Raw genomic sequence first — 10,918 nt, forward strand, 5'->3', positions numbered from 1 at the left:
GGGAAGTTTAAAGGACAAAATAAGATGTCATTTACTGAATATAGGATTTGCAATAATCTCCTCCATCTCAACGGGTCATTTTCCATGCTGCATTACGCAGAGCACAACTTGAGATATTCACTATGGAGAGATTATTCCAACTTAATGTACCAAAAAAAGGAAACCACCTTAATGTTAGCATTCCACCTCATTAGGTTTGCACCATGAGGTCAGAGAGAACTCAGCTTTGTTACCAAAAATGGAGAAAATGACCAGGGCTAAGACGACATTGTTGGCAGAGAGAAAAGCACACGATGTGAGCGAGAAGAAAAATCACAATATATTATCTCATTTCCACAACATCACCAAACAATTACGTTTTTTTCCAAAAGTAGGCATCGGGAAAAAATACAAGTCAAGTTTAAAGCTTTAACAATGGATTTTCCAAACGCAGTGTTAAAAAAACAACAAAAAAACAACATTTTCACAACAAGAGAATTAGCTTCAAAATGGGTCCACTATAGGCAAACGTGTGTTTCACATACAGTGCTGCCCAACTATCAACACATCTATCTGGTATCAAGTGTTGCTTCAGGCCTAAATTATTCAAAAAGACACTCAAATTGCTTTTGGTGTTCAGTCAAGCATCTGTGCTCACAATACACAACTAACCGTGTGTGTTTCAAACTACATGCACATTCTAGTATAATCAAACAAATAATTTAAGTAAATCACATCAGTCAACACATTAATGTTATAAAAATATTTAAAAGCTCACAACAGTAGGCGGTGCTCAGAATTTGGCATGGAAGCAAATTGCACTTTCTGTAACACTTAACCACTTTTAAAAAGAGATAAGCCTTTCGAACCATGCAGCGTGAAATGTCGCAATTTTGCAAATAGCTGCTAAATTTTTATCTACATCTAGATTGGCTGATTGTGGTTGACACACACACACACAAAGCCCGAGATGAGGCCGCCGCGGATAAAGAGAGGAAGCGTTGGTTTGTTACTATGGCGCAGAAAGTCACTGAGGTACTGGTGTAGCAAAACACCACATGTGGAAACAGGATTCACTTTTATTTACTTTATGGGTTTTGCACAAATGACATGATCCGGTCTGAGTATATACACACACGACGTAGCAGCGTGGAGGTGCGGTGTTTGTTGACGGCGTAGGCACAGCGGTTTATGCTGTTGCGATTCTCCCTACATTGTTTCCTTCTACGTGCCGCAACATTCAGATTTGTATTCACGAGCTCTGTTCAATCAACTGAATCAATGTCAATCAATCCCTGTACCACATGTAACAATCGGCTGTGTAAATATTGTTCATTACCAACTGGACAAGACATCCAACCCATATTAGGGAGGAGTATTGTCATCAATGTGTTTGGAGAGCTAAAGGCAGAGGACGATCCAACGACGGACCGCCATTGGATGTTCAAACTGAGGTTCCTAGGTGGCACGGGAGCTATATCTTGGATTAAAGTGCACTATAAAACAGAGATAAGGGAATAAGCACTGAGACATCATCCGATGTCAAGGTGTGGATCATATTTTGCCCACTCCGGGTATTTTATGATTTTATATCCTTGTCCTTTCTTATATGTGAAGCTGAATGGAACTGAGTAAAAGGTAATAAACAGTCTCATCAAGCATAATCAAATTCAACCTGATCAATATCTACATAGCCGATTGTTACACTAGACTGATTACACAATGAACACAATCTCCATGATCACCTAAGCACCTTTAGAGTTTCCATTAAGCTCCGTGTAAAAATATTAAGACAGAGAGTTCTAAGTTGACATTGAGTGGCAGTGGTGTGATGAGGCGTGTCGACGTTCCCAACACGAGAAGGCCGATTTGTGAGAAAAGGTATTGTGAGTCACTCCTGAGTTCTGGCTGCGGCTCACAATGGAAAAATGTGGAGCACGTGGGAGTGATCCGTCACTTGTGCTAATTTGCCTAGGTGAAGAAAGCGTTTGTAAATCTGCCTTCGCCCAACGTCTCACTCATCACCCCGTGTAGTTCGTCACCATTATCCGAAGCAGTAGTATTCGTCCGATTCCACCCTGACCTTCAGCGGCGATTTGCTAAAAGCGTCGCCATCGATCACGGGTTTATCCACAAAGCAGTCCAGGTCCGAGGGTGACGGGTCATCTGGGAGGTCCTCTGCTAGAGTGTCTAGGTAGCTACCTACGGACAGGCCGTCCAGCCCGTCGCTGTTACCGTCATTTAAACTATTGAAGCTTCCCCGCAGCGAGGTGCCCTCCTGACTGTCTGACAGGCTGTACAGGCTGCCCGTCAGGCTGCCGTCTTGGCTGGCTGCTTCTCCCTTGTCGTCTATCACCCAACGGATAGACTCGATGCCCTCGTTGATCGACATGAGCTGCTGCATCAGCTTTACGTCGATGGCTCGTAGATGTGCCTGTGTTGGGAGAGAAGGAGTCAGGTAATTGTGTGTAAAGAATGATTTTGCACGGCTCATATGACACACAAAGGCAATAACAACACAATACTGATAATCACTCCTTTATGTCTCCATAAAGGACTTGGACCACTTGCGCAATCATGTCAGTGCATAAACAGGAAATGGTTAGCAGAGACGTATCTCCTGTACACAGTGCGACCATTGATTTAAACTTCCTGTCATGACAACCGTGCCATTGATTGGGGATGGAAGTGGCCAGCCTGCGGTGCCACTCAAATGGATTCTCCTGTGACGAGTGAGCGACAAACCAGCCCGTCAAATGTGTAAACGGACAGCTGGAACAGCCTGGTACAGTCACGGTGCATTAGGGCCAATGAGTGCAAACAGTGGCTGTTACAGTATGGCAGACAGCTGGCGTGATGAAACGCTTTCTGTGCATCCGGCCTTTATTTAGTACAGAATGCTGCCACGTGTTTGTGAAAGACTTTAGTAAATAAACTTTGCGCTGATGCTGACTTTACATAATGAGGTGTTTTATTTAACACACAGGGTTAATACATTTTCTCTTCCTTTTTTATTTTCTCAATAGAATAAATTCAACCAGTTTGAGGGAATTTGCTTTGTGCACACTCATCTTGGTGCAGAGTTGTCTGATAGGATTAGTGATTAAAAGGAGACATAAGAGCAGAATGACAACCAACTTTAATTAGGAGATTTTCTACTATTGGTACAGTTGGTTTATGAATAAGATCGGTCTAAGTTCTGAGAATGGAACCACTAGGTCTCAATCTGTTGCCTTATGGTGAGGCGTGTGTAAGCTTGTGGTGATACAAGACTGCAGAACTCGGTCAAACTGGCCATCTGCTTGCAAATCCTAATACCTTTAGTGATCTTAACGGTAGAAATGATGGGGGGTTTACTGGGACTCTGGGTCAAACAAGGAGAGCTTATACAGTATAGTAACCATGCGTGTTTTGAATGAATTATGGACTCATTTAAACCCTTTAGCAGCAGACCTATAACATGATCACATGTTTGACAGTAGATCATCAACTCAACTGACAACTGCTGTGGTGAGCAGGTGGATTCACAGTACTGCTTCAAAACAATGAGACACACAACAAGGCAGCAGTTGAGATGGCATTTAAAACCACACACACACGCCTCATTTGCATTAAGCTTTAGCCATTTTCTATGCAGGGTTTTCCAGAATATATAGTCCTGTAATTAGCACTAACTGGAAATTGGGCTAAATATCAGTGACAAAGTGGATAAATTAACTGTTACGTATATATACATAGTTTAGGATAAGTAAAAAAAACTTCTGCAACTATGACATATTCTTAATTTCTCATTCAATAACAAATAAAGTCACATAGAACAAACTTTACTCACCATTTCTTGCTTGAGGAATAACATTTTGCTCTCCAGTCTTTTGAAGTCCGCTGAACTGGCATAAAATGAGCAATTAAGTAAATGTGGCGTTGCGGGTTTCTCGTGTTTGTTGTCGTGTTTTCCCCCCACGAACGAACGAGCGAGACTGTCAGGAACTTTACGACCCAACTTCGTCTCTAAATCCTTAAAATCGGGCAAAACGTTGTCCTCTTCCATGTTGGAGGTGAATGCACAGATTGAAGCGTTCACGGTGCAGATTGTTTGGCGCGTGCGAGCAAGGGAGGAAGACACCGGGGAATGCTCCAATGTGACCCCGGGGCGGACAGGTTGAAAGTAGCCGGAAAGGTAGCTCTGCCGGCGGGGAAATATTGCCGCAACCGCGCTGAAAGTCTCAACTTCCACAGAGTTACGCCTCGTTACGTTACCAGTACATGCTCACCCGGCGGCCGACCTCCATGGAAGTGCTTCCCTCCGCTGCGGGTCAGACAGTTTAAAGGCAGCCCAGCAGCAGCGTGCTCTCCCCCAGTGGATCCTCCCACAAAGGCGCTTCCTCTGAAACCAGACACCGGACAGGTGAGCTCAACGCCGGGGTTCACTGTGTTGCGTGCGCGCCTGGGAGGGAAGGGAGCTCCGCGTGTGAACAAACCGCAATTTGAGTTCAGACAACGGCCAACTTGGCTGTACACCGTCCGCACAAAGAAATAGGCCTTTGTTGATGCACAATGAGTCAATTTTCACAAATAAATCATCTGTATGAACTGTGGCCTCTCATTTCAAGCTGTCATGTTATATTAGTCTGGATAATAAATAAAATATACACGCTGTTTTAGTAATGTATATCCACAGTAAATAGTTTGTATATATTTGTTGTGAAAACAGCCAATATGAGTGCCTCAATTAAGTGAACTGAGTTTTATGTATCAGGCCATATTATCTAATGTATGTATGCAATCTACATTATGCTTACATTGGTGAACTTTATGTGTATGTAAGCGAAATTAATGCAGGAAGTCATAAATGTTTTTTATTATATTGATTGGTGTTTCCCTGTGCAACACTAATTATCGCTACACGTTGACTAAAAGACCGGTTTTTGTCAATAGCACCAAAACGAAGGAATGCAAAAAAAAAGAAAGAAAAACCAAATCGGAATGGCATTAATGACGTTTTCATATAAATTAGTGATTGGGAAAAAAAGGCTTAAATTCAGTGAAGTTTCAAGATTACAGCCTGCTCTTTCTTCTCACATTTCCCTGTTTCACTTTTCTTCATAAACAATAATCTAAACAGTTCAGGTCATATGGATTAATTAATCTGAACACATCATATAAAAAGCACACGATGAGGCATATGCATAGTTTTGAAGATTTAGCTATTGCACCCCCTTGTGGATATAAATGGTAATGTCACAATGTATAACAGACAGTACAGACAAACTCACTGGCAAATTGAAAGGTTGCTGTTGTTGTTGTTGTTGTTGCATATAATCACCCTATTACCTGGAAATGTGATCATTAATTTAATTTATAGAGGACATTAAATAAGTGCATGTAGAACCGTCTGCTATGCAATGTAACACTGCACTTTGCAAAGTCAAGAATTTTAAGAATTTGATGTATATGTGTTTATTTTCATTACAAAACAATGTTCTTCAAATTAAGGCTAAATATAAGTAAATTGTTCACTTGCTTTTGTAAGGTTGTAAAAAATATTTCATACTCTAAACTTCTTGAGCGAGATATGAAAGCAGCAAAACAAAGCAATGATTGACAGATTTCCCATCACCTTAAACTATCTGAGAATGTGTAAGTATGTATTCACTGGTGGTGTACTTATGAAGCCCTCAGACACAGGCGGTAAACTGCATAGCTGTGTGTCAGTGTTGAAGGGAAAAGGCATGTACAGTATCTGAAGCTGCTGATGTTCAAACACTGATCCTACACCACAGATTGGCTTTTGAGGTCATCATAGCGCTGATACTGGTCCCCGAGCAGAGGCTGGTGGCCCTCCATCTTGTAAGACCTGGCACGCACCAGACATGTGCTGGCAGCGAAAATGACTGCGACGATTACAAGGGCAACAACTATTGTCATGGTGATGATTTCCGTCAGACTGAAGGGTTGGCCTAGAAAGGAAGGAGGAGGTGATCTTTTATCGAATCATTTGCATATGAATTCACAAATAGCCACAGGTAAAGGGGAAGAGAAATTCATACTTGGCCATTCTGCCTCGTAAGAGTAACCCAGATTATCAGGGGCTGTCACGAACATCTCAGCATTTGTCACTGGCGGCCAGAAAGGCACCATGTTGTAGCCCCTGTTGTGACCAATGGGGGCGTTTTCATCTGGATACACGACTGAATCTGCGGAAACAACAGGACTTTAAAGTAAGGGGGACCACCAAACACCAGTTAAAGAAAGACAGATTTAATTGTAACATCACCTAAGTTGTGTCTCCTGAGCCACTCATCAAAGATTGCGTCTGTGTACGTGTGGAGCAGGACGAAGATGGGGTCGTTGGGTGAGAGGTGCGTCTGTCCACCTGTCCCGTTCAGGAACAGGTGAGCCAGGTTGTGGAGGCTCCTGACTGCGGGATCGTAGTTCCCCTGGGGGGCGCTGTACCCTACCAACACAACATGAGAGGAAATGAGCAAATGCAATGTGTCTATAAATGTGTATTTGTAGTTTCGACACATGACACAAGCACACAGCACACACACACACACACACACACGCACACACACGCACACGCACGCACGCACACACACACACACACACACACACACACACACACACACACACACACACACACACACACACACACACACACACACACACACACACACACACACACACACACACACTCACCTTCAATTGTGTTCCTGAAACTCTGGCTGGAGGTGGAGTAGTAAGGCGGTGTGTCAAAAGTGTTGACCTGCAGACAGTCTGCCACGTCCTGGGGTTCAGGTAAACGCTGGACCATTGGTCTGTTGACGTTTCCTGCAGGGTTCCTTCTAATGGGAGACGTCTCAGTGCCTATGAGGAGATGCACTGTGTTGCCATTTCTTTCCATTTCATCATCATCTCGTATCAGTTTAGTGATTTCATGCACTTCTCTCTCCTTATAGACTGCAGCGAGGCAAAGATGTCAGAGCAATGAATCCTACTGCTCTAACAGTGACATCTAGAAGCTGTAGTGGTTATTACATCCCACAAAATGTAAATAATGGACAGTACTGGAACAAACAACAAAGTTATTTTAATTCACCTAAGGGTCACCAAAACATGGAAATCTGTTCACTCAGTTTTCATGGCAACTCTCATTAACTAACATGTTGGTTCAAGGGTAAAATCTGACCTGCTGGTGGCCCTGGATTATTAAGGTCAAAGGGTCACCAATGAAATAGGGATTCCTTCTCAGTGGACCATGAATATACACACAGGATTTCATGGTAATTTGGGTAAGAAAGTGTGAGGATATCCACGCTGGACCACAATCCGTTTTGAATGCCGAGAAAGAACTCTTCAAAATGAAAATAGCTGCTGTAATTGATTTTTCATCTTCTGTCAGTCATGTTAAGGTACAATAATCTTACTGTTACAAATGGTTCCCAGTGTGTCGTAGTCCTCCACACCCTCACAGACGACCCTCCACTGGGAGAAGACGGAGTTGGTGCTCAGGGAATTCATGTCAAAGCTGCTTCTGGCGCCCATCAGTTCATCTGTGCAGATGTCACACGTGCTTCCACCGATGGCAAAGTTCCAGTAAGGCAGAGCAAAGGATGGATCTTGCAGCATGTCCTGATTGTGTAAAAACAGGGCAGTGAAGTGAAGACTAGAACCTAACTTTGTACACACTGTTTTCCGCCACAACCACAAATAGTTAAGAGACAAAACTGAATTCCTTTCCCTGTCTAAGTATCCGTAAACTCCAATTTATGAAATCCTTTAATACAAAGAATAAACTGAGTGTGATATTCACACACTGTGTTTTGCTCTGAAGTCAATATCTAACAACATCTATAAATTTACCAAGCCTGAATACATTTGCAATGAATGGAAATTGGTTCTTTAACAGCCAATGTAGAAACAATAATGTCAGGCAGTATAATCACATAAATGCAATGCCCAATACGTCCCGACCGAGCGAGAAACGGCCAACAGGCGCCATGGTGGGCTGATCACATCCAAGCTCGGGCTGTAAAACACTTAAAATCACATTTTGTGTGGTGTCTGCTTGTTAAGGCGTGAAATTGTCACGTCAATTGTGATTTCCTCGCCAATACTGCAAGCGTGGAGCAAAGCAAACAAGGGAAGTGAAAGGAAAGCTGGGGCTGATGTGTCTGGTGGTGTGATGTATCGGTACAGGGGAAACAGTTGGTGACGATCCTTCAGGCAACCAATCAGCACGGACATAAAATCAGTTTGGCTTGGTATTTACACGCTTATTCCTCTTGTTATGCCTTCTTGGCAGAGCTATTATACAGGGAATGTATTGAGAAAGAGTTGAAAGGCTAATTATAGATGTCTGATTCACGTTTTTGCTTTATTCTGAAATCACAGCAAAGCCACTGATCAGCTTCTGCCCTCTCACCTGCATGTCTTGCTCCAGCTGCAGCAGATGGAACCTGTGCCAGGTGAGGAACCCGGGCCCCTCGTGCGAGAAGTCCACCCCTCCAAAACTGGCCTGTCCCGCACCCAGGAAGGTCTTGCTGACGGAGTAATAGTGCGACCACACAAAGTAATTGTAGATAGTGACGTCCTCAAACTGCGTGGTGTTCCCGTCAGGCCCAAAGATCTCCGGGTAGTGGCGCGTGGCGATCACCAGGTCCGGGTGTAGCGTGCGCTTGGCCTGGTCCAGCGCGTTCACGAAGGCCCGTTTCTCATCCGGGCCCAGCAGCATCACGTTTTTCCTTACTGGGGGGATTAACGGAGGAACAGAATGGGATTAACACAAGCAGTCATACGTTCATTCCAGCTCAGTGTGAAATGAGAGAGAAAGTACAGAGTTACAGTAACAAGATAAGAGAGAGAGAGGTGCAGACAAGTCATACATACAATATTGCATAAAGTGCTATATTCAGGTACTATTGTCTGAAGACTGTACTCACTTTACACATTCAAATACTTTCAGGTAGTGCCTTGTATGATTTTAGCTTGAAGGTACAGCACATTTTTGGTCTACTCTGTCTGTACTTTTACTCTACTGTAAACCTGAAAAGTCTTGTCTGCCATTTTGAGTGATTTTCATTCTAAACTGGAGATATGAAGTTTATTTCACACACTCTGAATTTCAAATTTTGGGAGACTTTCATGAGGCAAACAACATTTTAACATTCGAACAGGGACTTTTATTTGGATAAACTGTACATTAATTTATTTTACTGATAATTCTTTACTTTTGCATATTTTTTTTAATGAATGACTTCTTATCTATTAGGGTAAATAGTAATTATCTTTAAGCACAATTTTCACAAGATAAGTTGCAATGACTTTAAAGGACATCCCAGTTTCCACTCCTGCATATTGCGTCACTAATATGTTTACTTTGGGTAGGTTTAACCATTATACGCAAATTTATTATTTATTATAGTTATTTCACAGTGATTAAATAATCTTACTATATATATTTGACAAAAGTCTTAATGTGTAATATAGATGTATTGAAGTAAAATGCCCCCCTTCCTCGGACTCCCACTCACCCACAGAGACCCGCTCGTCACAGTTGCTCCCGGTCATTCCGTGTCTGCAGCGGCCGCAGCTGTGCCCGCTGAAGTTCCCGTTACACTGACAGGTGCGGCTAAAGAAACGGATCGGCCATCTCTCGCGGTCGTCGCGTCCATCGTGCGGGTACTGCGGGCCGTGCGGCCGCGCGTCCGGCGCGACGGCCACGCACTGACCGCGTCCCGAAGCGGAGCCGCACTGGTCGTTGTCGAGTCCCGTGGGCGAGGGGCAGCACTCGCCGCTCCGCAGCCCCTCCGAGGTCACACACTCCCGGGGGAACTGAGCGCGTACGACCGCCGCGCACACAAGCACCAAGAGACAGAAACGCCACATCTCCAAAAAAACCAAAAACAAATTTACGCTCGAAAAACTTAACGCGTGTGGGTCAAAAAACTTCCCAAACTTGATCTTATGCTTAATAACTTTGTCTCTTCAATCACCGTATCCAGAAAGTTGTCACATCAGGAGCGCCTCTGTCTGTCTCCCCTCCCCGTGCACCACGCAGGCCCTTGGCTCCAATCCCCCCTGCACCACTGACCTTAAATAGCGGATTAGCGCATGACTACCAGGATTTCTGCCTCCCGCGTGATGGCATCACAAAACATCATATTTCCCTCTGGTGAATGAAGAAAAGAGGCCAATGTGAGTCACAAACACACTGCAGGAGCTCACACGTTTAAAACTGAAACTATGAGAATCAGAAAAGAGCCCTAAACACAAACTTTCATGTTTTACATTGATACATTATTTCATTGGCACAGTATGAAAGTGAATTCCACCATATGAGGCCTTTTGCATATTGATGTTTGTATTATTTGATCATGAAATGGACGCTGCTTTATCAGACAGATCATACTTCAAACCAAAGCAAAAACCTGCACAGGAATCTCATTTGTTCCAGTGGGTCTAACGCTGTAACCTACACAAATCAGCCTCAGATGTTGATATCTTTGTCCAAAGCTATCATATTCAGGTCATTTGACTGAACAGGGCCCCTCTCTCCCTCCATCAGCAGGCCCTCTGATCCCACCCTTTCCCCCCTTGTGAGCACCAAACACCCCAGGGTGCAGCTCCTGCAGCACCCTCACGTGAATTTACTCAGTGGAAGTAACACAACTTCTCAGAATGCTGAATTCCTGGAATGATTTTAAACTCTTTTCATTATTCACCAACCTGCAGATAGACTTTACAAGATACATTTACTTAAGTATACTGCAGTCAAGTACTTTGATGTAGAGAGAAACTCTACTTTCATACTTTGGGTGACTTTCTGCTGTTACTTTACTGCACCTCATGGAAATATTTGACTTTTCCTTTACTTATTTGATCTGACAGCTGTCGTAACTTTGCATACTCAGATTTTACAATCCCTAAGAGAAACGGT

At 43.4% G+C, this 10,918-nt stretch overlaps 2 protein-coding genes across 2 annotated transcripts; both read right to left on the bottom strand.

Moving 5' to 3' along the window:
* Nucleotides 1–291: 291 nt before the first annotated feature.
* lurap1l (leucine rich adaptor protein 1 like) lies at nucleotides 292–4,407 on the bottom strand. Its single transcript, XM_076143912.1, has 2 exons — nucleotides 3,812–4,407; nucleotides 292–2,413 (listed from the first exon to the last, which is right to left on the bottom strand). The coding sequence occupies exons 1-2, from the start codon at nucleotides 4,025–4,027 to the stop codon at nucleotides 2,024–2,026; spliced, it is 606 nt and encodes a 201-aa protein (XP_076000027.1). The 5' UTR covers nucleotides 4,028–4,407; the 3' UTR covers nucleotides 292–2,023.
* Nucleotides 4,408–5,489: 1,082 nt separating this feature from the next.
* Nucleotides 5,490–10,001, bottom strand: LOC142993152 (5,6-dihydroxyindole-2-carboxylic acid oxidase-like). The gene is made up of 7 exons (XM_076143824.1): nucleotides 9,513–10,001; nucleotides 8,405–8,727; nucleotides 7,407–7,611; nucleotides 6,679–6,846; nucleotides 6,254–6,433; nucleotides 6,027–6,173; nucleotides 5,490–5,936 (listed from the first exon to the last, which is right to left on the bottom strand). Exons 1-7 carry the CDS (start codon nucleotides 9,865–9,867, stop codon nucleotides 5,749–5,751), a joined length of 1,566 nt encoding a protein of 521 aa, XP_075999939.1. The 5' UTR covers nucleotides 9,868–10,001; the 3' UTR covers nucleotides 5,490–5,748.
* Nucleotides 10,002–10,918: the final 917 nt, after the last annotated feature.

Source organism: Genypterus blacodes, unplaced genomic scaffold, assembly GCF_046128005.1.
Source record: "Genypterus blacodes isolate CSIRO-AG114 ecotype Tasmania unplaced genomic scaffold, CSIRO-AGI_Gbla_v1 ptg000027l_1, whole genome shotgun sequence".
NCBI classification, from domain to species: Eukaryota; Metazoa; Chordata; class Actinopteri; order Ophidiiformes; family Ophidiidae; genus Genypterus; species Genypterus blacodes.

Excerpts from the sequence above, each read along its gene's own strand:
- lurap1l (XM_076143912.1), bottom strand. The coding sequence starts at position 4,027 with ATGGAAGAGGACAACGTTTTGCCCGATTTTAAGGATTTAGAGACGAAG. Across the intron at positions 2,414-3,811 it reads TATTCCTCAAGCAAGAAATG|GCACATCTACGAGCCATCGA; the intron begins GTGAGTAAAGTT and ends CTCCCAACACAG.
- LOC142993152 (XM_076143824.1), bottom strand. The coding sequence starts at position 9,867 with ATGTGGCGTTTCTGTCTCTTGGTGCTTGTGTGCGCGGCGGTCGTACGC. Across the intron at positions 6,434-6,678 it reads TTTCAGGAACACAATTGAAG|GGTACAGCGCCCCCCAGGGG; the intron begins GTGAGTGTGTGT and ends TTGTGTTGGTAG. Across the intron at positions 6,174-6,253 it reads GCTCAGGAGACACAACTTAG|ATTCAGTCGTGTATCCAGAT; the intron begins GTGATGTTACAA and ends TTGTTTCCGCAG.